The sequence below is a fragment of the Botryllus schlosseri genome, chromosome 6, assembly GCF_051294905.1.
Source record: "Botryllus schlosseri isolate E-star chromosome 6, Bs_hap1, whole genome shotgun sequence".
Lineage (NCBI taxonomy): Eukaryota > Metazoa > Chordata > Ascidiacea > Stolidobranchia > Styelidae > Botryllus > Botryllus schlosseri.
This window is the reverse complement of record NC_137241.1, coordinates 22,141,708-22,169,488: the sequence shown is the minus strand read 5'-3', so window position 1 is coordinate 22,169,488 and position 27,781 is coordinate 22,141,708. Positions and strand designations below refer to the sequence as shown.

The 27,781-nt window shown below is 42.2% G+C and overlaps 3 protein-coding genes across 3 annotated transcripts; 2 read left to right on the top strand and 1 right to left on the bottom strand.

The window, feature by feature from the left end:
* Positions 1 to 11,433: 11,433 nt before the first annotated feature.
* Positions 11,434 to 14,222, top strand: LOC145441543 (integrator complex subunit 9-like). Its single transcript, XM_080319429.1, has one exon. It carries the CDS (start codon positions 11,449 to 11,451, stop codon positions 13,456 to 13,458), a length of 2,010 nt encoding a protein of 669 aa, XP_080175555.1. The 5' UTR covers positions 11,434 to 11,448; the 3' UTR covers positions 13,459 to 14,222.
* A 1,387-nt stretch (positions 14,223 to 15,609) lies between these two features.
* On the top strand, positions 15,610 to 16,980 carry LOC145440168 (uncharacterized). Its single transcript, XM_080317745.1, has one exon. The coding sequence runs from the start codon at positions 15,610 to 15,612 to the stop codon at positions 16,978 to 16,980; it is 1,371 nt and encodes a 456-aa protein (XP_080173871.1).
* Positions 16,981 to 19,974: 2,994 nt separating this feature from the next.
* Positions 19,975 to 22,156, bottom strand: LOC145441542 (uncharacterized). The gene is made up of 2 exons (XM_080319428.1): positions 21,546 to 22,156; positions 19,975 to 20,690 (listed from the first exon to the last, which is right to left on the bottom strand). The coding sequence occupies exon 2, from the start codon at positions 20,675 to 20,677 to the stop codon at positions 20,066 to 20,068; it is 612 nt and encodes a 203-aa protein (XP_080175554.1). The 5' UTR covers positions 20,678 to 20,690; positions 21,546 to 22,156; the 3' UTR covers positions 19,975 to 20,065.
* Positions 22,157 to 27,781: the final 5,625 nt, after the last annotated feature.

The following is a 27,781-nucleotide window of genomic DNA, read 5'->3' as shown; positions in this document are numbered from 1 at the left end:
AAAATTGGACTTCGGGGTCAAAAGTTACGTCACTTTGAAAATTGACAATTTTCTACTCATTTCGGGTCTGCACTTCTCAGGTTTTGTCAAGGAAATATTCAAGGTGTAGCTAGATGTTGGACGACAGTTGAGATGCGGCACTTAGATTTATCTGAAGCTTGTCTGATCGTCCATATTTCAAAGTCAAATTTATTACCCTGTAGGGTAGGGTCAAAGGTTAAATTGGAGGGGAAATCTGAAATCAGTCAGGCGTTATATGATTTAGACTGCGGATTGCTCAAAAACTTATTAAAATATTTTGGAAAAAACGATCTAAAATGAAAATTTGCTTCAAGATTTCGTTCATAGCTGTTTGATTTTGGTTTTTAGACTGTAAAGTGATGAAATTGCAGTTTCAAGAGCACACTTCATTTACACACGGAAATGCAGTACTAGTAGGGCGTGTTCGGACATCGAGTCCGGGGTGTGTGCGGATATCATGTCTGGGGTGTGTTCGTACTGTGTTGCCATTCGGACATTCTGTCTGGGATGAGTTCGGACTGTTTTGCCCCTCGGACATCTTGTCTGGGGGGTGTTTGGGACATCCTGTTTTGGGTGGGTTTGGACAGTTTTTCAATTCGGACATCGTGCCTAGGGTGTTTTCGTGAGAGAGAGAGAGAGAGAGAGAGAGAGAGACTCTTTATTTTCATCAAACCAAAATACATAACACACGGCAGTGGTGGTGGTACAGAAAATATGCATGCACAGTATTCGGTATTAGATAGGAATGATCGATAAGACCGTGAAGGTCATCTAGTCTGATCACATCAGCATCAAACAGGTGCACTTGACTCTAAACAGTCTGGCTGTTAAAAATGTTAAGGTAGTTAAAAATTAAACGATGGTAGCAAATGATCAATGAAGCAATGTCTGGGCGAGGTAGGGCAACAGTGTTAGTGTAACGACAAGAGGTGATCAAGAAGGGCTTTTTTGAATCTATTATAAGGTAATTCACGGATATGTGGTGGTAATGCATTCCAGATGATAGGTCCCGAGTAGTCGATAGACCTCTTAGTTAGGTTGCTATTGGGTGGGGGTAAGTAGATATTTCCTTTAGACGAGGATCTCGTGTAATGGGAGTGGACATTTTTAGCAGGCATGAAAAAGTCATCAAACACAGGAGGCAAACTATTGGAAAAATATTTGTGAATGACTTTTGATACTTTGAAGCGATATAGGTCGTCAACTTGCAAAATTCGGTGCTTCGGTGATGTGTTGCCATTCGGACATCGTGTCTAGGGCGTGTTCGGACATCATGTCTGGGGTGTTAGGACTGTGCTGCCTCTCGGACATCTTGTCTGCGATAGTTCGGTATATCCACAGTAGTGATAGATGAGTATATTTACGTCCACAGCTATCACTACTGTGGATATACTCAGCTGTCACTGATATCACTGCTGTGGGTGTGGAATTGTGGATATACTCAGCTATCACAGATATCACTACTGTGGATGTGGAATTATGGATAAACTCGGCTATCGCTACAGTGGATATACTCTGCTATCGCAGATATCACCAAAAACCGCAAACATAGAGGTCATATATAGGTCACGCGTCATTTAGGACGCGGGTATCACGTCTAAAGCATGTCTGTGTCCATTCAGCACGCAGATATCAGGTCCAGACCATGCCTGGGGTTGAGAAACACTCACCCAAGACACGATGTCCGAATGGCAACACATTCCGAACACACCCCAAACATGATGTCCGAACACCCCCCAGACACGATGTCTGAGTGACAATACAGTCCGAACACACCCCAGGCATGATGTTCGAACACCCCCCAGACATGATGTCCGAGTGGCAGCACAGTCCTAACACCCCACATATGATGTCCAAACGCACCCAAGACATGATGTCCCGAACACCCCCCAGACACGATGTCCGAGGGGCAAAACAGTCCGAACTCATCCCAGACAGGATGTCCGAATGGCAACACAGTCCAAACACACCCCAGACATGATGTCCGCACACACCCCGGACTCGATGTCCTAACACGCCCTACTAGTACTGCATTTTCGTGTATAAATGAAGTGTGCTCTTGAAACTGCAATTTCATCACTTTACAGTTTAAAAACCCAAATCAAACAGCTATGAACGAATTCTCCTTGAAGCAAACTTTCAGTTAAGATCGGTTTTTCCAAAATATTTTAATATGTTTCTGAGCAATCCGCAGTCTAAATCGTGTATAACGCCTGACTGATTTTAGATTCCCCCCCCCCCCCCAATTTAACATTTGACCCTAACCTACACGGTATTAAATTTCACTTGGAAATATAGACTATAGAAATTAAACATGGAACGGCAACGACCGATTTTGCAGCTTCGTTCCGCTTCGCCGAGGCTGGAGTGGAGAATTGTTTTGCGTAGGCGACTGTAGGATTTCTGGCAACCCAAAACCTATCTTCCCGAGCGCAGAAATTACTGTATCTGGTCTTGATCGAAAGCTACTGTTGCACCGATTCCGAAAATATAAATTAAAATATTGATCAGGCACTGATCCACCTAGAATCGGTCCTCCAAGTCTGAAATATCGGCATTGTTCAGAACAATCGGGTAACCGCAACACAATGGCCATAACAATGACCCGTTGTGACTCTCCGATTGCTCGAACAATGCCAATATTTCAGACTTGGAGGATGGATTCTAGGTGGATCAGTGCCTGATCATTATTTTAATTTATATTTCCGGAATCGGTGCAACAGTAGCTTTCGATCAAGACCAGATTCAATAATTTCTGCGCTCGGGAAGATAGCTTTTGAATTGCCAGAAATCCTACAGTCGCTTACGCAAAACAATTCTCCACTCCAGCCTCGGCGAAGCGGAACGAAGCTGCAAAAAATCGGTCGTTGTAGTTCCATGTTTAATTTCTATATATAGACGATCAGACAAGCTTCAGATAAATTCAAGAGCCGTATCTCCACTGTTGTCCAACATCTAGCTACTGCAGCTATTCCGCTGTGTTCACTCGTCCATGATATTCTGCTATGTCTCGCATAAGAAACTACTTCTTGTGATGACTCGAGACCACTAAGCTATATGGACTCGTATAAAAGTGTATGTAACACGTGTTAGAGGATACTTTGATTATGAGACTCTATACCAGTGGTCGGGAACCTATGGCTCGCGAGCCATATATGGCTCTTTTGGGTGTAAGATATGGCTCTTTCAGAAATTCTTGATTTTGGGCGTATTTTATGAATATTGCTAGTAAATTTTCATGACGGGCTGAATAATTATTCCCGTGGCAGCATAAACATGTCTTTGAGAGGTCAAGACAGTGGGATATCCACCACTATCTAGGGCAGGGGCTAACTAAAACAAAAAACAAAAAAAGGTCATTTCTCCGACTTGACTCCAATATAGCCGGTTTTAAGCGCTATTGCCCCCTTTGTCCGTTTTCGCCCCCTTCGTTATTTTCGCCCCTAGACCACCAAATCGCCCCCTGAGGGCAATATCGCTCACGTTGGGAACCACTGATCTATGGTTATGGGCTGGCACCGTCCTCTTATCAAAATCCCCAAATTTAAGTTGATGTCGCGCCGACGACTAACACAACTCACGAATTCGATCTATACCCGCATCGCGCGCGTCGAAATCTTGGATTGCACGATGCTTTGGTTAATCGAAGAGAATAGCGGACATGGCCGGCCACGCTTGTAGGGCAATGCAGTTTCCAAATACACATTGTCTTTATAATCTACGCCGAGACATATACTGCCTTGTTAGTGACATTCACAGTTACAAATTCATATTAAAAACAACGCAATAGCTATCCATGTTCTTGATTGGTAAGCAGGACCGTAACTGCCGCACCCCAAACCCCCTATGGGGGGCCGAGCTCGAAGGCGGCTCAAAATTAGTTCGTGGATTAGTATAAATTATACAGTATTTTTTGAAAATTTATGCATTTTTTTCAGAAAATTTTCGCGTTTGCGCGAATTCCAGTTGCCCAATATCTTGATTATTTAGTGCTCTTCCCCCAAGTAAAAACACGAAAGTTTTATAGATATGGACATATCGGCGTTGGCCATTAACACGCCACGACGCACCAAGACATATAACGATTTAGGACATATTACATGCGATTCCAAGAAGTGTGCCAGAACGATCGGCAGAGCGAAAACCTTGGCCGAAAAGGACTGCCCCTACGCTGACCGAAAACTTCGTTATATATACAAAATACAGATAGGTTTAATTGTCCATAGACGCCTAAATGACTGGCGCCGAATGTTCCTGTCTTGGCAATATGAACCTCAGAAGACAAATACCATCTCACATGGAATAATTATATGCCAATGAAGAAATACCAATTTGAAATCGTGTGCTTCTTTTCGTTTAGTACAGTGGTTCTCAACCGGGGGTCCCCGTTATGTTTATCACCCTATGGGGGGGGCAAGACCAGAGTTTTTTTGGGGGGAGGGGGGCTGACGAAGTGCTGTTACGGCCGTGTTGGTAAGTAGGCTATAGCTTTCTAGCACCGCCGTAAAATGTAGGTATGTAGCGCAAGGTTACGTACGCCTAATACTTAATAAGTCGATCAGTACTTATAGATTTTCAGAATCAGGGCGACAATTACATTTGATTAAGAGCTATTTACGATGAGTTCCGCTATCACAGGTGAGGCTTGGCGTGTCTGTGACTCATCTGTGCCTTACCCTTCCTTTCGCGCTTTATTTTCTAACAATAAATATGTAAATTCCGTGATTTTTGGACTAAAAATGTTAAATCTATAGTAATTATTAAACATCGATAGAAAATACCGATAATAATTGAAGGTTTCACAATTTTACTTCACTCATCCATGATGACATCTGACGCACTGCCTCCCTTTCCAACCGTAATCCAACGTCACTGACGTATCACACCCTACAGTAGTTATGCAGGCCTACTGCTGTAGTCACAAATGTTAAGACTACACCTACGCATGTGGACAGAAAAATATGGCGCACACTACGGATCCCATATATTAGTGCCACCAAAACGTCACGGATTTTCAATTGTGACGTAACACTTTATTGATATGTATGGCTCTTTGGGAGCTACAATTGAAAATATTGGGCCAATTTGGCTCTTCGGTAGAAAAAGGTTCCCGACCACTGCTCTATACGCTACTACTGTATAACGTTCTGAATAAACCATTGTATTGAGAATATATCGGTTTCGAAGAACTTCACCCAAGGAACAGCTTCTCGAGATAAGTATTGTATAGCCGAGCACCAAGACTATATTGGTTAGCTATACTTTTATACAGATCACCAGAGACAATAAGCTCTAATTCCTGCACTACCCCTTCCAGAATATTTCATTGATAAAACCTGAGACGTCCAGACCCGAAATGAGTAGAAAATTGTCAATTTTCAAAGTGACGTAACTTTTGACCCCAAAGTCCAATTTTCATAAAATAAAGTTCATCCTGTTTGGAATTAGCTCATCTCCACGTGTACCAAATTTCAGGAGATTTGAAGAGGTAGTGATGTGAACATCGGTTGTCTGTGTATGGAATGGCCCACAATGTAACGCGACGCAATCTTCCGCTGAGATGATTGCGAAATTAATTAGATCATTGTTAGCCGCGCGCTCGGCAATCGTCGCTGGCCTGATTTATCGCGTCTTCAACAACCTTAGTTCCGCTGACCTGCACAATCGCATCTGGATTGGTTTGCACGATATTGTCGCTGGCCCGCACAATCGCATCTGCAAAGCGAAGTTATTGCAGTAGAAAAATTTCCAATTCCATGATTTATAATAAATAATAATTATAGAGTTGGTCACCGTGAATACTATTTTATTCAAACACAAATGTTTATACTGCACTGACTTCGCCTCTAGGGGTTGGAATTGAGCCAAATTTGGTGTGCATCATCTCTGCTTACAGCCTAAAAACTTGATGGGGTTGACAGAAAAATTTTAAAAATATCGTTTTTTTGTTTGTTTTTTAATGATGAATTCAAAACTTTCTACAGCAAGAAAATCCAGGGTTGTAATGACTCGAGTCACGATTTTCGGATGACTCGACTCGACTCGAGTCATTTTCTCAAAATACGGAAATGACTCGACTCGACTCGAGTCAATCTGTGCATTGACTCGACTTGGACTCGAGTCATTGCGCATGACTCGAAGCAAGTCATTGACTCGAGATTCAGACGGCCAAGACCGACATTTCATTGTAATTTCGAAGCCAACACACTATTGGGATTTCGTTAGTTGGTACTGGTGCTTGAAAATGCGACCAGAAACTGCTAAAAGTGAGGAAAATTGATATATTATAAATGCGAATCATTCAATATCACCAAACAGAGTTATAAAAAGTGGGTTTAGGAAGACTTTAACTGGAAACTGAGCAGTCAACACAATGACTTGGACTCGGACTCGAGTCATAATACCGACTCGGACTCGATCCTCTGTTCGCTGACTTGGACTCGGACTTGACTCCGTGGGAATTGAAAATGACTCGACTTGACTCGAGTCAAAAATATAAAAGCGAGAATGACTTGTGACTCGGAGCCTTGTGACTTGGTTACAACCCTGAGAAAATCGCTTCTACTGGTTGGAATTGAGCTAAAGTTGGTGTGCAGCGTTGTTTTCACCAACCTAACAATTTTATCAAGTAGACAGTGAAATCTGAAGAAAAAGTTCATTTTTGTTCAGCCCTTTGAGCACTCACTCTCGCCGCGCAGCCACTCATTTGCTCATGTGCTACGCTCTCGTTTCGCCAGACGGCTTTGCTGCGTCACTATACCACTCTCCATAACAATGAAAAATTCGAGGCTGATTGTGGGAGTTCCAGGGCCAAGAGGGAAATAGAATTTATATGGTCGTAATCAGTACAGCGCCAGCTTTCGATTGATAGCCGTTTTATTAAATTTGATGCTCGGCAAGCCGATCAAAAATTACCGTCAAATCGCCTTCAGTCAAATGGAATATGTGATGTAGACCAATTTCACTGAGCCGTGAGATCTGCTTGTGTCCACACCACATAGGACACTATGGTTAAACTTGAAGGGCTGACTAGTATGGATTCTTGTATTTGGACTTGAATATGAACATGGAGATAGCGTAGTGCTGGGTATCGGCGCCATCTACGCAAAGCCCGAAAAAATACCCTATAAAGAAAGAAATGAGCAAACACTTCTAAAGGGACCGACGAAGAAAGATTAAAATCGATGAAGACTATGACGTCGGGCACTAGGCCGACGTGGATGTCAGTTGAAGAGACCCCAACTGGTCGTTCGGCATCCCCCAATCTGTTCATTACATCGCATCGTGTGTCTTGTATTGACGATGACATCACGCTGTTTGCTGATGACACCAGTCTAGTTATACCCGGTAAAAAGTTATCTGATGCATTTCACAACATTAACACTAAGCTATCGACAGTGTCAAAATGGATGGCATGTAACCAACTTCAGCTCAATGCCTCCAAAACCAAAACTCTCGTGTTTCATACACAAGTGAATCGAAGTGAAATTATAGTAAATAACGCACATCTTGATACACATAAAACTGTTAAATATCTTGGCATTATCATTGATGATAAACTCGGTTGGTCTGATCATATCAACAATATAAAAACTAAAATCTCGCGTTGTGTCGGGGCTCTCTATCGCCTTAAAAATTTAATTCCTCATCAAACTCTCAGATCAGTCTACTATGCCTTAACCCAGGGGTGGGCAAACTACGGCCCGCGGGCCGCATGCGGCCCGCAACACCGTTCTGTGCGGCCCGCGAGAGTCTAAAGAAACTTATTAAAATATTGATAAAATGCGTACTAAGAATCGAATTTATGCAGGAACTTGATTAAAGTTTTTAGTATATTTCACCATGATAATTTTAAGAACGTGGTTCTCAAACTTGGGCGCGCCCCCCTTGAGGGCGTGAAGGCATCTGAAGAGGAGCGCGAAACTTGTATCAAGTGAAAAAAAATTCGCGCCCCGCGCGATTTACAACAAATTCGCCATTAATGCTCTGTATTTAGTCTGAATTTCATGTTTAAAAATCTCTCATCCACAGTCGTAGCCTTCCGTGCCATCAAACTACCCGTTAGGTTTGCTAGCATCCTGGTTGCGTTTTGTGATATGGCGATAAGGGGGGACGCGAAATCTTTCACTATCATAAGGGGGCGTGACTTGCAAAGTTTGAGAACCACTGTTCTGAGGTAAATACTTTCTATATTAGTTTTTAGGTTTAATGTCTGGCGCGACAGCCCGATATTAAAGCCTGCGCAGTTTGAAAGGTTTCAACTGCTAAAAATCACAGAAATCCTAAACGAGATTGACAGAATTCGGATCACGAGTGTGATTTCAGATTGGCCACTCCAGTTTCTCCAGTTTTAATTATTTCAGTGATGTGCTTATAAAAAACGATTCGCGCGTGTCTTAGGTAGATTCGTTCTCTGTATGCGTAGAATTAGGGTATCTATATTTCATCCACGCACAGTATAAGCGTGTTTGAAGCTAACATGGTTATGATGTGGTCAGCATTGTGTGTCCTGGAACTGAACCAAATTGGAATTAGCAAATCTATGAACAGATCGCTGCTGACAGATTTAAATTTCAATCCTGGTCTAAGAATCGGGACCACCGACTTTCATCTCTATAGTTTTGACAAATTGGTTAGTGAGGTCGACCAGCCTATGAAATCTCGCCACTGTTCCTGAAGCATGTACGATATCATCAAAGCAATGCTTGGTTTGCTAAAATAAGTTATCTCCATATCCTCACTATATAATCAAATACCAATATTGCGTTTTGGTTTATAATTCCGATTTTATATAGTGCGGCCCGCGAATGGATTCAGATGTTGAATGCGGCCCGCGAGCTCAAAAGTTTGCCCACCCCTGCCTTGACCCTTTCTTATCGGCCGGCCTACTGACCAAAATTTTACTGCATCCACAAAAAAGACGATAAAATGTCATCCATATGGCTTAAATCGACGCCCAATATATGGCCGTAAACCTGAAGTAGCCGCCTAGCGGTCTGAGATACTCTTACGGCTCAGACGCCAGAGGGAATAGCGGTGTGCGAGAATATGTTCTCGATTTCTTGAAAATAAAATACAATTTTGTTCTTCTATATCTCCTGACGTCATACTTAGGCCCTCTCTTGGTATATGACCACCTGATTGCGTTTCGCATGAATCTCTACGTTCCAACGAGACATTACACGCTACTATAGCACTTCATAACCCAGCGCTACGATCTTGGAAAGGTAGACAATCTAGACATGATAAGCCGAATCACGCGGCCGCCGCCGATGAGTAATCGATTACGTAATCGCGTAATCTCGCGGAAAGCAATTCACTTCCAATTCTACATAACATAGTAACTATTTTATATATCTCCATGCTATTGAAGTGGTATCAACCCCAGTGGCTTGTTATATGTAACTTGCAACTGCATAACGGATTCGTAGGTATACACATATTGGCTTATTCGACACTGCCCAGTGCCCATATACGCTCGAGAAGTCATTTCATGTGATACATTATTGGTTTATTTCGCATCAGTTTGAACTGTATGCTACACGGCTAATGTTCCATGTATGATCAACAGTAGTCATAGAAGCCAACAGTAACTTCGTGTGCCATCTAAACATATGTATAACTGCCTCTATATGATGTTGTTATTACAGGCTCTGGTACCAAAATAGCCTAACTCTCACGCTTATTTGTGTAGTGTTAGGGCTTGTGTCGGCTTTGTTATACAATACTAAACCCCATGATAGGGATATTGATGAATATGCTAGGATAATGGCCAACCATATGTACAATTTGCAATTGCTTGAAGCAATTGTACATCTGTTTGAAGCCGCAACGAGTCGGATGAACTTCCGCAGCCATGATTTTCACGTAAAGGTATTGCTTTCTTTCACGTCGATTTGAAACATCTCTACGTGCTAATCTTTGATAGAATATAAGTACTTTCATAGAATAGTATGACCAACAACAAGTCATAGAAGATAACTGTAATTGGTTATTTGACGTCTAGAACGGAGGATACAATGGTTTATATTCCAGGCGTTCATTGACGCGAACATCATTACAAATTCAATTTTGCGGGAAACGTTTTTGCGTGTTCAATCTGCATTTCAAGCAGGATATACATTGATATAATAGGTTGTACATGGTCTTATTTATGCGTATTCATAATAGCTATCAATATAAATCGATTGTTACAGTTTAGAAAGTAATGCAGGTCGAGCTATCTTAGAATAAATAACGACTCCTCCGTGTTAAACAATCGCGGTCCAGGATACTGGACCGCCGGTCGCTATCTCATTATGGGATCCTAGTTCGGGGACCTGCTGCAAAAAAACATCTGCAGAAATTGCAAGTCTTGCAAAACCGAGCCATACGAATTCTCTGTCGTAAATCTAGATACGAAAATTGTAATAGCATTTATCGAAGCGTTGGAATATTGAAAGTGGAAGACATTTTCAAATTTGAGGTTATGAAATTTATGCATATATAGCTATCATCAGGGTGAACTGCCACTATATTTTGATAATCTGTTCAAGATACCTTCAGATACCCACCAACATCATACCAGATTTTCTTCCAACTTGTCTCTGTCTGTGCAACACCACTCTACCAGTCTAGTACAAAATTCGATCAGTTTTATTGGTGTCAATGTTTGAACAAACTGCCACCTAATCTCCGCAATTTAGACTCTTGTGCATTTAAAAAACAATGTTTTCATTCCCTTATCTCTAACTACGGCTAAATTGTATTTGCATTGTATTTTGAATTGGTCCATGATAATGTGTCTTATTTTTCTTTTCGTTCGTTAGTTAATTCTTTTTTTCTTTTTTGTTTTTGTTTATTAGTTATCAACTGTGAAAATTGCTCTTGTCCTGGGTGGCTCGGCTCTGAAGACTTTGTCATATCGAGCCTCCCGTCTACCTTGCATGTCGCATTTCACTGTTACATTTTTGTAGTGTAATGTTGATATGTAATGTATACGAATAAAGATTCTCTCTCTCTCTCTATCGCATTGTACATAATCGTGTGTGTGTCTTGGGCAGTTGCTCGACGACTGTCGGATAGCCGGCGAGATGCTGTTCCATACTGCATTTACATTCTTTTTTACGAGATAGTTGATCAATTCTGATGCTTGATGCAAGAAAATAAATAAACTGACTTCCTCGTCTTCCTCACAGGGCTAGAAAGTGGAACGTCGGTCGCGTCGTTTCCGTCGCTTTACAGAGGCACCGTCGCTACCGTCGTAAATTGTTGGAAACTTACGACATACACTGCACGCAGCACAAATCGTCAATTTGCAAGTTGCGAAAACCGAAGTATGTACTGTACATTGTACAACAATGCCCATTGGGCATGCGTATGAAGAGTTTATGTTTAATATGTTATCATCATTTAATACTAGTTTTATCGATTGCTGCGGTTGAATTAATGGGTTGCTTTGCTCCGTGCAGATATCGTAAAAAGAAAATGCGTCTTTATAACTTATCTCCAAACGACTACTGCCCATGCATTGTATTGAAATTCAAGTCATGCGTGGTGATGTTCGATTGCAGTCTCGATTTATTGTCATCGCTTGGATTCCTACCATGGACTTCTACGCCCAAAAGGAAGAATCCGAAAGCCAAGTTCAACCCATTCGTACTCCGCGATTCCAATGGCAAAATAGTCACGGAAACTGAACTAAAAGAATGCTGTGGATCAGTATTTGTGGACAGCTCACCCGAGTTCTGTTTACCCGAGGTTGATTTATTAGATTTATCCACTGTGGATATAATCTTGGTATCAAATAGTGCTAGTATGTTGGCCATTCCCTATATCACTGAATACTGTGGTTTTCAGGGGACTATATATGCTACGGACCCCACTCATCAAATTGGTCGACTTTTGATGAAAGAGATAGTGAAGTATTGTCAACTTCCAAGTGGGAAGAATCAAGCTTCAAAATGGAAAAGTAGAAGCTTGGAAAAATGTCTGCCAGCAAGTTTATCGGAGGCGTGGAATAAAGACTTGATGTGTTGGAGGCAGTGCTATAATGAGAATGAACTCAGCAGCGCATTATCCAAAGTACATGTCGTCGGATATGCTGAAAAGATTAGCATATTTGGCAGCCTTACTGTGACTGCCTACAGTTCGGGATACACGTTGGGCAGTTGTAATTGGTCGGTAGAGTCGAATTACGAAAAATTTGTTTACATGTCGAGCAGTTCAGACTTGACAACACACCCTCAACCGATGGACATTTCACATCTTCGCAACAGTGATGCATTGATTTTCACCGGGTTAGGACGTCCATTTATGAATAATCCTGGGGGCATGCTCAATGAATTCTGTAACTGCCTTGCCGCTACATTAAAATCTGGAGGTAATGCACTCATACCATGCCTTCCCTCGGGATTGGTTTATGACTTGTTGGAATGCCTTTTGACATACATGGAACAGTCCGGGCTTAATTCGATACCGATATACTTCATATCACCTGTTGCCAAAGACTGTCTCGCGTTCTCTCAAGTATTTTCCGAGTGGCTTCACCCAAATAAACAAAATAAAGTGTACATACCCGAGCCTCCATTTGCCCATGACGAGCTTATAAACATGGGCCGGCTCAAAGTATTTTCAAGCATTCACGAAGGGCTTTCTTCGTCCTTCAGGAAGCCTTGTGTCGTACTAACCGGACACCCCTCATTGAGATTTGGCGACGTGGTGCATTTTGTTGATATGTGGAAAAATTCACCCAATAATTCCATCATATTTGTGGAACCGGATTTCCCGTACATAGAAGCGTTGGCTCCTTTTCAACCGGTTCAAATGAAAGTTTTCCATTTTGAAATTGACACGCGCTTGAATTTCACAAGTGCGAGTCTTACTATCAATGACCTCGATCCTAAATATGCCATCGTTCCTGCGAGTTATGCAAAGCCACCTGCTTCGCATCCCCATCGGAAGGATCTGTGTTTGCAACTTAAAAAGCAGCCCCTTATCTTGGAAAAAAAATCAGTCTTGAAGCTGAATGTTAAACGAAATTATGAAAAGGTTTCGCTGTCACCTGACCTGGCGTCAACGTTGTTACCGGCTGAAGTAAAGCCAGGCACAATGCTCGCTGCGTTATCTGGAGAGCTACAGGTCAAAAATAACGAACACTCCTTAAAAGTAGTGTCCAAGCCTATTCCGGGCAGCAAGAAACGAAAATTCCAAGAAGCCAGCGCATTGCACAGACCGCTGATTTGGGGTAAACTGCACGTTGACAGCATTCTGGAGAATTTGATCAAGGAAGGTTACACCAATGCGAAAGTCGAAGACACCACTACCGGGCATATGATATTGCTGCACGACACAATAATCCAGATCGATGAAGATTCAACGCATATCGTTTGCGAGGGTAATGAATCATTACGCAGAAAATTGAGAGACATCTTGTTAAAGAGTTTATCTGGTCTGTGATGACTGCTGGTTGGCTACTTTTCAAGGGAAGTTCGGGACGTGATATCCTGAAATCTGAACTGGCCTGTCATGTGTTTCTGAATGACGAAGATTGGCGTCGCATTGATATGATATGATACTATGAGGTAAAAAGCCGGAGAATGCTTGTATTTGGGACAACTGGAGTGCATGGTTGTCAATCCGTCTGATAGATGCAGTCATCAGACAACTGGGCTTTGACAAAATGGGTCTAGATTCGATTGTCAAGACATGCACTTGAATGCGGCAGCTGGAATTCTGCCATGCAACCTACCAAAATAACATTGCAACTGTCTATTCTTTCAATCACCATTTCATCATCATCATTGGTTTATTTCGGACAGACTGTCACTCTGTAATGCCATCGTTGTTACACTTACAGCCCTATACTCTCTGCGAAACCCGGTTCGAATGTAAATGTGAATTTTTTGGGCTCGAGTCAGCGAAAACCGAATGTTCGTATAGCTCCGGGATTGGCAGCTCATCTGCAAACGGTTCTGCAGCATAGAACAGGCCCGGCTGGTGCTGGTCATGTGAAACACAGATTTCTTGACCTTGACAGCCAATGGGGAAGGTTACGATCAGGTGTCGGTGGGTTAAGGATTTGGGTTCAGGTCACAACCGAAGAGATAAAATTGCAATTGAAACTATACTAATACCCTTATAACTGAAATGTTTGCTATCATTACAGAAGTATTTTGCAACAAAGTGGAATTTGTATGAAATAAAGGAACTGTGCCTTTTTATGATCGCGTTTTTATTTGTTTATGCCTTACGGGGTTGTTTTATCTTACATTCATCATGATCTATAAAACTTGCTTGCAAATGTTACAAAAGTGAGCTGTGGAATGAAACAAGGTTTATAAACACCAGAGAAACTGCATTCTGCCTTGCCACTCATGCTTTCGGCCAACAGATAAATAATAGTTATATAATGTAGTCACCAGAGGTGGTCAGTAACGAAGTACTTCTACTTTTTGGAAGTACTCAAGTAGTTTTCCTATACTTGTGGTACTTACTCAAGTAGATCTGATTTTCTCTACTTCTACTTCATAAAATTTTGTGATCTACTTACTTACTTTTCGCTATTTTCAGTTTGTCAAGTAGAAGTAGTTTAATCCCCCAATACTAAAGATAGCCTGAGGAATTTCGAGGCTGTTTTCACGGAGTACCAACATTTAATATTCATAAAATTCAAGTAAAGCCCAGAAATTTTGTTGCGCTTCGCGCATAGTAGTACTGGGCTGACAAATATGTTTTCATGAAAGTATCAGTGAATATAATTTAGATACCGGATTGGTTGATTCCTCTCACACCGCATTGTCGCCCATATCAAATATTTCATCACAGTAAATATGATCCACCATAACGTTTGAAACTACCGTTTCGCAATTACCTATCATATCGTAATCCAGCAGGCCATTACATGTCTTGCTAATCTGGGAAATCCAGCTTTTTTGAACGTTACACCTGTTTTAGCAGACCACCTTTGAAGCTTTATGGACAAAAGGCATGAAGTATATTTTCCACTTTTAAGAAGTGGTATTTGTATTTCACTTTCAATTGCGAGTATCATACTTTGAGTTCTAATTACTTTCAGTTCTTTTGTCTACCAGACAAAAGCAAGTGTAGTAATGCCTCTATTTTCCGAAAATATAGTTACACTAAATATAACTTTTAAGATCCACAATATTTGTTATTAACGTATACTAATCGCGTAAAGTGATGAAACCGTATCCGATACAATTTCTACGTATTTCTCTTCGCCTAAACTTGGCGCCTTATAATATGGGGTAGGGCGCCATGCCATGATATTCTCTAAAACGGGGTATTCTAGTAAACAAATGGTTAGTATCGCACTTTCATATCAATACTATAATTTTTATTCCATGATGCGAAACAATGCTTATTCAGTCAAATATTGATACCTCCTGATATGCATCAATGTGAATCAAGCTCTCTGCACCTGCCGCATAGCTCAATTCGCAGCTTTTGACAGTCCATGCGAACGAATTAAGACTGTTTTCAAAACTACTTACTTACTTGAGTAGATTTAAAGTCGGTCAATCAGTCGCTTTAGTCAGTCGCCGAGTGCAGACGTGTATTTCTCGCTCCGCTAGCTGATTGCTTGTCATGATTACGTACAGCTTGGACGTGCTGCGCAGTATAGGCAGTAAAGAACAGAGTAGACCAAGTCGCAAAGTGCGACGAAGACTTTACTACCTTAAGATACTGCGTACTCGCCGAGTTGGACAATATCAACAGAAAGACTGGGATCTGCCGGGCGGCGCCGGGGACCCGAAGCCTCGACCAAGATCCCTGAGGATTAGCCTAAATGCAAAAGTTAAACTCGGAACTCTGAACACGAGAACTTTGAACTCTGTATGGCGTCAGGAAGAAGCTGCCGCACTCGTGACTGACCTCAAACTTGATGCGTTGGCAATCCAAGAACATCGCCAACACTTCACTGAACCATTCCGCGAAAAAGACCTAGGCGCAGGCATCATCATGATCCAATCACCTGCCAACCAAGGCGGAGTTGGAGGCGTCGGTCTAATCTTATCCCAGCGTTTCCACGCTGAGGCAAAGATTGACGTTATAAACAGCCGCATTATCACAGCCAGCATTCAACTCCGTCGCCGCAAACTGCACCTCGTGTGCGCGTATGGACCAACTTCTCCGAACACCACTGCCTTCCCAGCTGATACGCTCGCTTTCTACGACCAACTAGAAGGCATTCTATCAACTTACCCGCAGCGCGACATAACCATGCTGCTTGGGGACATGAATGCCACATTGGCCGAGCGCTCGCAGCGAGTTCGCTTCCCAGTTGGCAACGAGAACAGCAACTCGGAGCATTTCACTAATCTACTCGACCGCTGCGACCTCATTCCTCTCAACGCCAACTTCTCTATGAAGCCGAAGCGTAGGACGACATTTGACGGTATGCGCCAACGCAACACACGGCTGGATTATATCTGCTGCAATGCTCCCGCACGGCGCCATTTCACGAACTGCCGAACGGTGCGCATGCTAATGATGAGCAGTGACCATCGCTTGGTGTTGGCCACGCTTCGTGAACACCTCCCGTTCGTCCCGAAGCGCACACCGAAGGAGCCGCTACCAAATTGGTTCGATCTCAAGGACGCAGATAAGATGAATGTCTTTACCATGCACACACTCCACGCCCTCGAGATCCAAAATACTATACCGACCGCCTTTGCGCCACTTGTAGCAGCAGTCAAGGATGCAGCCCGTGAAACGCTCGGTGAGGCCCGTAGCAAGCCACGGCCAAAATTAGCCTGGGAATCCGACCCAACAGTGCTCAGTGCACGCCGTAACCTTAAGACTCTCAGACGTGCTGCGTACACCTCTGGAACACTGGACGCACATAGCGATGCTAACGAGGCAGCTCTGTACCTTGCAAACGTTTACGACGCAGCTCGCAAGGAACGAGTCGAAGCTATTGCCCTTTCCGTGGAAAACGAGTTGGAAGCAGGCTGATCAAGAGCAGCCTGGAAAGCCATCGGTGAACTAGTTGGCTTCAAGAGGGCCCGCGTGAAGGCCTGTACGGAAGACCTCGCTGCACACTTCGAGACCCTGTTATCTACACCTGCACCGGACATCGATGTGCTCGTTGCACCGCCTTCACTAGCAGCAAATCCTCTAGCGATCAATACAGCCCTGATCACGCTAGGTGAGCTCAAGACAGCCATGCGTGGAGTACCACAATTCAAGGCCACCGGTACGGACGGCATCCCAACAGCTGCTTACACCTCGGGCGTTGCACCTGTGCTCCTCGACGTCATGAATGACGTCCTAGAAGGCGGCCCGGTGCCCCCTGAGTGGCTCGAGAGTGAAATCGGCCCAATCTACAAGAAAGGCGCTGCGAGTGACCCAGCGAACTACAGAGGCATCTCCCTGATGCAGACCGCTGCCAAGTTGTTCGACCGAGTATTGCTCCTTCGCATACGTGAGCAACTCTCTACCAAGCTCCTGAATGCTCAGAATGGATTTCGACCATCTCGCGGTACTACAGAGCACATCCTGGCACTGCGCACAATCATTGACACCTGTCGCTCACGCAAAAAGAACGTTGTGGCCGTCTTCGTTGATTTCGCGAAAGCCTTCGACTCGGTCTCGCGCCCAGCCATGGCAGAGATCCTCAGATTCTACGGAATTCCTGAGGTGATAACGTACGCCATTATGGCCCTCTACACTGACACACGAGCGCGAGTCCGAACAGATGACGGCCCAAGCGGAGATTTCAACACTTCGGCTGGTGTGCTTCAAGGTGACACCCTGGCACCATTCCTGTTCGTGGTCATCCTTGACTTCGTCCTGCGAACGGCCTTCCCGGATAATACGAACTTCTTTGAATGGCGGCCACGGCAAGGAACGCGCACGCGTACGACTCGCGAGGCAATACAAGTAGGTATTCTTGCCTACGCAGACGACCTAGCCTTGCTTGCCCCGAACACCGCATCGGCACAGCGCCTCATTAACCAGCTAGAGGCCGCCGCCGCTCTCGTTGGACTCCAGATCAACGCCAAGAAGACTGAGGTTCTGGCCATACCAGCTCTACCGAAGAACGCGACACCGATTCAACTGGGAGAAATCGATCTCAAGTATGAAACGAGTTTTGTGTACCTCGGTATTGACGTCGCCGACTCTGGAAAAGCGCTCAAGGCGAGGCGAGCAAAGGCCTGGGGCGCGGCAAGACGGCTACATAGCCTCTTCCATTCAAGTGCCTCAACCCAGCTCAAGACCCGTATCTTCCGTGCCACTGTCGAGCAGGTTCTTCTCTACGGAATAGAGGCACTCACGCTGACAGAGAAGCTGGCTAAGACGCTCAACGCTAACTATGACGCACTCCTCCGCTATGCACTCGGCATTCACCATCCGGAGCATATATCCACGAATGCATTGCGAGAGCTCACAGGAACGGTCCCATGCCGTCTACTGGCTGCTGAACGACGCTTCCGCCTAATCGGCCATCTAGTGCGGCATCAAGACGAGCAACCGGCCGCCGCCATCATCAATTACATTCCGACGGAGCCATGGCGCAGAGGTGGCTGGAATCGGAAAACATGGCGCTCGACAATGGAGACTGACCTAGCGCAACGCGGGCTGTCGCTTGAAGACGCGCACGACCGCCTACGTTGGAGACGCTTAATACGAGCCTAAAACTTATTATCTTGATGTATTTTGTTTCCTGTTTTCTTTTGCCCTTTTCATTTTTATTTATCTAATTGAAAAGTCGATATATATATATATAATCCTACTTCTACTTCAAGTAGTTTTAGGTGACTCATTGAAGAAGAAGTACTTCTACTCGTACTTGAGTAGATTTATTCGTCGCTACTTCTACTTGAGTAGCTTTCTTGGCTACTTTGACCACCTCTGGTAGTCACATGTATGCAGGTGATCTGATCGTTTAAATCAGGGGCGGGCAACTTCTCCAGTCGGCGGGCCGGATATAGGAAAATTAAGAACTTGGCGGGCCGGAGTAGTATAGTAGATCGCTCGTGAGGTGGCAGGGGTTCTTATGGGCGGGGTGGCATGCGGCTGGAAAACCGGGGGTGGCATGCGGCTCTTATTTCTTATGGCGGGGGTGGCATGCGGCTATTGCGTCTTATGGCGGGGGTGGCATGCGGCTCTTATTTCTTATGGGCGGGGTCGCATGCGGCTGGAAAACCGGGGGTGGCATGCGGCTATTTCGTCTTATGGCGGGGGTGGCATGCGGCTCTTATTTCTTATGGCGGGGGTGGCATGCGGTTATTGTGTCTTATGGGTGCGGTGGCAAGCGGCTCTTATGTATTATGGGTGGGGTCGCAAGCAGCTGGGAAACCCGGGGTGGCAAGCGGCTTTTATGTCTTATGGCGGGGGCGGCAAGCGGCTATTGTGTCTTGTGGTCGAACGGTAACCCTTTTCAGTATAGACTGCGGTCGCAAGCGGCTTCGTTGTTGGCATGTCGTACTTCGTGTTGAATATGTATCAAACAAATAGTCATGTAAATGAACCTTTGTTAATGTGTATATCGTCGTGTATTCTTACAAGGTCTCTACTGATTCACCATGTGTTCTTATGGGCGCGGTCGTGATTCGTACTTTCAGGCATCTCTCGGGTGGTGTTGAATATGTACGAGTCGCCAACAATAACCGTGCAAACGGAAACGCTGTTTGTTGTGAGGATTAAGCAGTGCGTGCGACCTATATTTCGAATGACCTGCGCGCTGAATTGTTGCCCATACAGCTGTGTGCTACTATCGCTTATTACACTATTCCATTCAGTGCGAAATAGTTTGATCGTAAATTATGATATACGATGTCGTGGTTTAGTCGTACCAAATGACCGATCGTGTTCTCTTTCCTCGCTATTGATTGCTACCTGAATAATACTTTCGGATTATTCCGCTGTTTCGCGCCTACAGAATAGTCTGCTGTTCACAGTCGCAACTTCATCGCTATAGCACAATTTTCACACCTCGATCAGTAGAACAACACCGCGCTAACCCAGTTGTCGAATCACATAGGTCAAACATTGTACGCAAAATGAATTATTGTATTGAGGTATACAAATATGCAAACTATTCTTTCAATTCGACAAGTCTAGTTAACGGATCGATTTTCAATCTACCGACACAGTTTTTAACACGAGTGAGTTGATATTTCTTCCCCGGTACGAGCGAGGCTTTGGTCCATTGATCCAAAACCACCTCGCCAGTATCATCCTTCAATGTAAAACTGTATAATTTCAACCCCTTCTTGGTGTCAGAGTTGACCGTCTTCTCCTCTCGAGAAACACACGTAGCGGCGATCGAAACGTATTCGTCTTTATTTCCGTATACCGATTCACAGGTCAATAATGGGTATTCTTCAGTCGTATGTCTCGATTTTCCATGCAGAGTTACTGACGAAGCCCGTCCCAGTAATACAGCAGGTTTGCCAGTAAACTTGCCAATTTGAACCCAACCGGATTTAACCATGAGTTTCTTTCGTTTGGAGAATGCTTTCTCAATGTTCCCGAACAATTCATGATTGAAACACGTGAAAGATATCTCTTCGTTATTACCATCGATGAATATACCTTTAAGATATTGACTAACGGCACCTCTTTTGGGTGATGAGACGAATTTGACGCCGACGTGAAAATTTGAAACTGGTCCGACTTGCATACTGCTGACGCTGTTCGACGCCATATCGTTTGGTAATCTGAAAGTCGTCAACAAATCCGTTGTCATTTATAGAATTAGGTGCGTGGTATTGAGTGAGTTAAAAGTCTTTGTATAATCCTGATGACCCGTGTGAATAGACTTGGATTGGTTAAACAGGAAATTCACTAAAGCGCAGTGCGCTGTGCGATTTTGAAAAACAGATGTCCGTGGCGGTGTTTTGATCTGTGTGACACACTAAATACGTCCGGTTCTGAAATTCGGAAACGCGGCCTGTTTGCAAGAGGAGTTACAAATCCCGCGATCGTTCACAAGATAATACCTAAGACATAACCATCGCTCGCGACTTGGTGTTACATACATTCCAATCACTCACGAGGTACTATTTTGGTAATTAATTCGTCACAGAACTGGATTTCACTGGTAAGATTTAATATGTAACGAATAACAGAACCGTCGCAGACGGTGATTCGGATACTGACAAATTCTCACTTATTTCTGATCCAACCCTAATCCTCTGTGAAGTTGACGCTTATTGAAAAAGGTGTGAAATAATTGTAAATCCTACGTCGCTGACACAATAATGCATCAGACATAGCGATCTAGTTATAGTACGGAGTCGGAATCCATTCGCGAGATGTTCTATAGGTAAATTGAGATAATCCGAAACCAAATATTTTGACTTGGGTGTAGTGTGAATTGAAATAGGATTGACAAACATGACTACCAACTTTCGCACAATTATACGCACATTGATTTGAAACAAGTAATGAAACATTGCAACTCTATTCCCGATCCCGCTTTCCGTTTGTCAAAGAGATATTTTAACATCTTACCATACTCAAAAGAATTATTCACAACATTAACAATTGTTAAAAATCTAGTTTTCACTTACTTGATTATATCACTACAACTCACAAACTTGAATTAATCCATCGTGGTTGAATGCTAAGACTTGATCACATATTTGTTGAACACAGACATGAAAAAACACATTACCGAGGTTTTATAAACTAGTCATATTACTCTACACATCTATCAATATCAGACTACAAGTCGTCAAACTTTTTGTTAAATGTAACATTACACTTTTGGAATCGGATTTGTTATAGTCATACAAATTGTATTAAACCCAACACCAAAACAAAAGGACTTTTTAGTTCATTGAAATCAAATCATTCGTCTTCGACTTGTGCTTTATTAGATTGCACGCAACAATTCGTTTCGAATGAGTTGTATCCAAAGTTAAGATATCTTTGCGCCCACGGATATAGATGATGAATCAAGCTAACACAATCACAATCGACGTTTCTGAATATTTCACGGATGCAATAAACTGGATAGTGTCGCCTATCTAAAAGTACGCATGCGTTCGATTTCCAGACCGACTGTTGCGATGTTTAGGATTCACTTGCAATAACCATGGGTGAGGATTTAACATCAATGTCGTTACTGTCGGAATTCGCAACAGAGAATTGAAACATTACATAGTGTGAAAATATCACTTTGGGTATCGAGTACCGTTCGAAGCTAGCGATCAATTCCTAATCATTTCAGTAACTCCCCATTGTGTGTGCTAAATGTAAAATATCGCGAGGTTATACACTCTAAGACTTTGATCATTACAAAAGTAAATTGTGATATGTTTGTTAGATGCATCCAATTCAACTAGAAGTGTCTAGTGCCCAACACTCGTAATATCAAAAGAGTACTTGCTACACTGTTATTTGCTACGTGTTATGCATTGTTGTTCATTTGTAGTATTGAATGAAATTGTTCTTGAACCCTCAAATAATAATTCCCGACATGAAACCAAGCCGCTGAAAGTCGTTACCATCACGAAGATACAATGTGTACGATGTTTGTCAAATGTGTCCTACCTGGCCAACAGAAAACAATTTTCACTAGCTTGGTAATGAAACCGAAGTCTCCATTCGATATATTGTTTGCGTCAAATACTTTACAACGAACACATTTGCGTGGTTGAGCTTTGCATCATCAGACTGTCATCTGTACATCAAGAATACATCCGACTTGTAACTGGATCGTTTACCTAACCGAGTTGTATGCACAGTTTGATATTTTTGTCATTTAGTGATTGCTGAACATACCACTTCGAAATACTGCGTTGATCTTAATTTCCATCATCGTGATAAGTGAAGTACATTTGTTTTGAATTCATAACAATAGGCTTTTCTACGACATGATAAATTATTGACAAGTTCTGCTTAGAAGATTGGTTGCATATCACGAAAAATAATATACCACACATATTATTACTGTTACTCCATTCATCGGTATTTTTTCCGTTGTCGATTTTCAAACGAGTAAAATTTATTACTTGAGTTGCTCTGCTTAATGTAAATGTAAACTCGCCCGTCTTTCAACAACAAACAATGTTAAAATAGTATGTAATCAAACACAACAAGTTTTACGATACTAATTATTATCCCACATAACCCATTTCTTACCGAAGACATATGAAATATATTCATGTTACACGAAAATATTCGCTCATGCTACAAACCTGTACAATGATTGGTGGTGCTTTCAAACTGTTTCGATACCTCAAGAACTTTATTGTCTGAACGGTTGTTCATGTATCGTAATAATCAAGTAGTTCAACATAGAACTAGTATTAACAGAAACACCAGAGTTGTTTACACAAAAGTTTGTATGTGTACAGTATACGAATACCATTTGTAAGTCCAGCACAATCGTGGTATCCATACGAGTTTAGTTAACACAATTTACGACACCGAGGTCGCGTCATCTTTCGTAAGACAACAAACCAAGGCTTCAGGATATGTCCATGTCATAGCAATAAATCAGCTACTCCAACAACAGAGTGCATATGTTTCTAGTTACGGCGCTTACATCTTACACACAAATCAATCTACTTTGCTAACGAAAAGTGGTGAGTCATCATATGGTTGTCCTCACAACTAAAACATACTATCATACAAAATGGTCGTTATAGTCACCAGCGGTACATCGTACAAGTAACAAGTCTCGAGAATCCAGTTATTCAAAAAACGTGAAAGTATTTCTACACCAAGTCGTTATGTTGACGAAAGCGTATATTGTAATATCATGATCGATTTACATTCGTTGGTCACAAAATGTCACTACTCTAAATAATTATTTTTCACTCAAACACAAACGCATACTTGTCACCATTCGTTTTCATCAAGCACGAGTTCAAGAAACTTACTTACTACGATATGAATTTTTATTTTTATGTTGTGTAAATAGGTAATAATTAATTCAAGTAACACTATATCAACATCATCGAGTTGTGCTAATAGATTTACATGTGGTCTTGTGGTTTTCGTCGGGACATACAGCACGAACTAACTGTAGACTCCTCTCTGTTGTACAGCTACTCGGTAATCGAAATGCATTAACATGTAAACAACGATCTTGTTTCGTCACACCAAAAATATGTTCACTGTCGCGATACTCCGCACAAGACGTGCATAGCCTTTTCACACTCGTAATAGTATACCAACGTCAAGCGATAACGTTTAACAACACCAACGACACTAAACCCACGACGTTTACCTATGTAAAATTACCACTTTCACTTGTCAGTCCATCGTTTACCTGACTAAACATATTATTTTCCTTTGGAGATCTGACGTTTACCCAGAGGAAGAAACCATTTTCACTTGTAAATATATTTTTTTCCTCGGCTAACAAACCTTTTTTCACTTGTAAATATTTTTTTCCTCGGCTAACAAACCTTTTTTCACTTGGAAATATATTTTTTCTCCGGTTAACAAACCTTTTTCACTTGGAAATATATTTTTTCTCTGGTTAACAAACCTTTTTCACTTGGAAATCTATTTTTTCTTTGGGTAACAAACCTTTTTCACTTGGAAATATATTTTTTCTCTGGTTAACAAACCTTTTTCACTTGGAAATATATTTTTTCTCTAGGTAACAAACCTTTTTCCCCGGGTAACAAACCTTTTTCCCTGAGCAACAAACCATTTTCACTTGGTGGTCCGTCGTTTACCCGAGTAAAAATATCGTTTTCTTTTGGAGATCCGGTGTTTACCCAGTGTAACAATACATTTTCACTTGGAAAAATACTTTTACCTAGAGTAACTAATCATTTTCTCCTGGGTAACAATCCCTTTTCGTCTGGAAACTATCATTTACCTGAGTACCAATACAGTTTTCACTTGGAAATCTACCTTCTCCCTGGGTAACAATATCATTTTCGTTTTGAAAACTGACAACCACACCGGACAATTCGATATTTTTGTATATTGTTACAACGGACAGCGACAAAATATACACCAACAACGACCCCGATACATTTGTCTAGTCAAATATTCACTTGCTCTGATGCATCCCATCAAAATCATTGGTTACTCACATGTAATGCACTGTACATCGATGTGAATGTTTTGGAAAATTGGACAATAGACTTCGATAGTTCTGTGATGTCCGGGTTCGTGCTTTGGGTTTTCCAGAGTCAAAATGTCTGAATAAAACACCTCCTCGACGATGGTTGGTATGTGGATAACGGTGTTCGGAAAACGGTTGGATTTATGTCGCCCATCGCGATAACAATTCCAGGTCGAGTTTTCCCCCTGCATGTTTACTATATTGTGTCTTTATTGGTCAATGTATGTCTCGACATTCAGTTTGAAATCGGAAATGATAAAGTATGTAACCGGATCCGGATATCAACTCTGAATCGATAAACCAATGAACAATATTCAAAGTAAACATGTTACACCCTGTGTTTCCACGAAAAAATACCATCCAGACATACGTCGCGCTTGTTTGCCCACATCAGTATACGCGCAAATGGAGGTGTGTGACATTGCATGCAATGTGTTGGTATACAAACATCGATCCACAGACATTATCATAGCCGGTAGTTTTGATGTAGATCGAATGTCATCACACCCGATAACAATGTCATACCAATAAGCCACATTGCAATGACTCTGAGTCAATCTGAAGCAGGACATACAGACACACAAACATGGAGCCGTAACATGGGTTATTCGCACGACAGTGAAAGTGAACTGTACAGTACATACCAATATTGTGATCACAGTCAAATATGCGAACCGTACACAATCATATACCCTGGTTTTTGTTGGATATGTACGAAACCAATAAATCGATACATTTCTTTTCCTTGGACATCAATAATACAATCGCCATTCAAATGCATCGCTCGAATGTGAGGTTCGTCTGGTGTAAAATCCATATCAAATAACACCAAAGTGTGCCTTCCGTGTTTTATCATTTCCACCGACGCTTCTTGTCTGTGTCGTAACACTATGGTGCGTGGAGTTGAAAAACGGTAAATTGTAAAACGGATTGACATGACCGACCGAAACGACGTCAATAGCCTTGTGGTGATGAAAGTGTCAAAATGCTACCGATACGACGAGCGCAACCTCGATCTCTTGTAGCGATGACCGTTTCGAAATGTCACCGGACGAGCCGGACCCTTACGATGATGTGCTTTATGATTGCGTGTGAAATCCCAAGAGGTAGTGTTCTATTGTGGTGTACGATTGCAGTCTTCACAGAAACATACCTTATTGGATCACAGTATCAGTCCGAGATTTTCAGAATCACTGTTCGCGAAATTTATCTGGAGTCGTTATGTGGGAGTAGCGACATCCATGCATCGTGACTGAAAGACTGATCGCAATCATTTCGAGCACCGTACTTCGATAGTTCACATTGGTCAAACGCTGCAGCAGAAAACTTTGGTGTCGACAACACGACGGATATCGACCACTGAGCTATATAAACACTGGAGTGCGCTACTCGCGATATTTACGTTGTCACTAGAAACAGTTGCATTGTGGGGGATAGGCTGGACGATTTAGTGCAGGAGCTTATGGAAAAACGTCCAGTTCTAAAATATATTTGATTCGTATTGGGTTTGTAGTATTTTATACGAATGGAGCTTTGAATGAATAATCATCGTAACATTCAGGATTTGTTTCAGCCCAATATCTCGTGTTTATATCTGTGTTATCTGTGTATTTCGACATGTCGAAGATATAAGTGGTTTCGACTGTTCGTGGTAAAATAAGGTTGTCTATGTGTCATCTTATGTATTTTTTGTGGTTATATTCCTGATGTAGATTGCTTTACTCGTTGTATCCAGCATATTTTAGGTGTACAGAAATGACCAAGCTGTCAAAAGATGTATAATACCAGTTCAGTTATCTTTCAGATATATGTATCTATATGAAGTAAAAGCATCTACGATTGTCAGCTTGAAGTTATTATCGGAGCGTGCCTCGGAATTACCTATCCTGGATTCAAAATCTTCATACTTCAATGGAGCTGATGTGAATGCTATAACTGCCAGCTGTGAATATTGCTGATGGAGAAAATTCAGCATCATGGGACATATCAAAAGGCACTGCTGAAATCAACTGAATGCCATTGTGGTTATTCTACGTATTTATTGGTTCAGCGTATTTAAATAAATCCAAAAAAGAGAAAGTAAAGATATGTCTGCTATGTGTGGCGATGGGGTAGTGATTTCTGTAGAAGTGACTGAATGAGTTCATTGAATGAGAGAAACAAGAAACGCATGGGTCCTTATTCAGATGTAGCTAGAATTGCCCAATTTACAGTGAAATTGGGGCTATGTTGGTTGTAACAGCAATCTGTGCACTTTGGGAGTTCATAATAAATATTAATTTTATCGAATCAAAACGGCACAAGATACAATCTAAATGGCGTACATGTATTTTATCATAATTACACCGTATTTTATCATAATTACACCTATAGCTACCCATATACGTGTGTACATGAAGCTTGGCTCGTTTTGCACTTTCATGAAACCAGAAATTAGTTTAGATTCAAAACCAACTGGAGATGTGAACATTCCAACTCAGTTTTTCTGCCCACGATACTTGCCTACCCTACTAGATGAAGCACTCGAGCCTGGCTTTAGATCAACCATTTCTGTGGTCACACGCAATAACGCGCTGTACTGCCTCGTCACACGAAATACCGCGCTGTACTGTCTCCTACCAAAATGCTGAACTCTCGTTTTCAGAAACACCAGCTTCGGTTATGAGAAACGAATTTTTCTATTAAAACAACAACATAAAAAATAAAAACAGA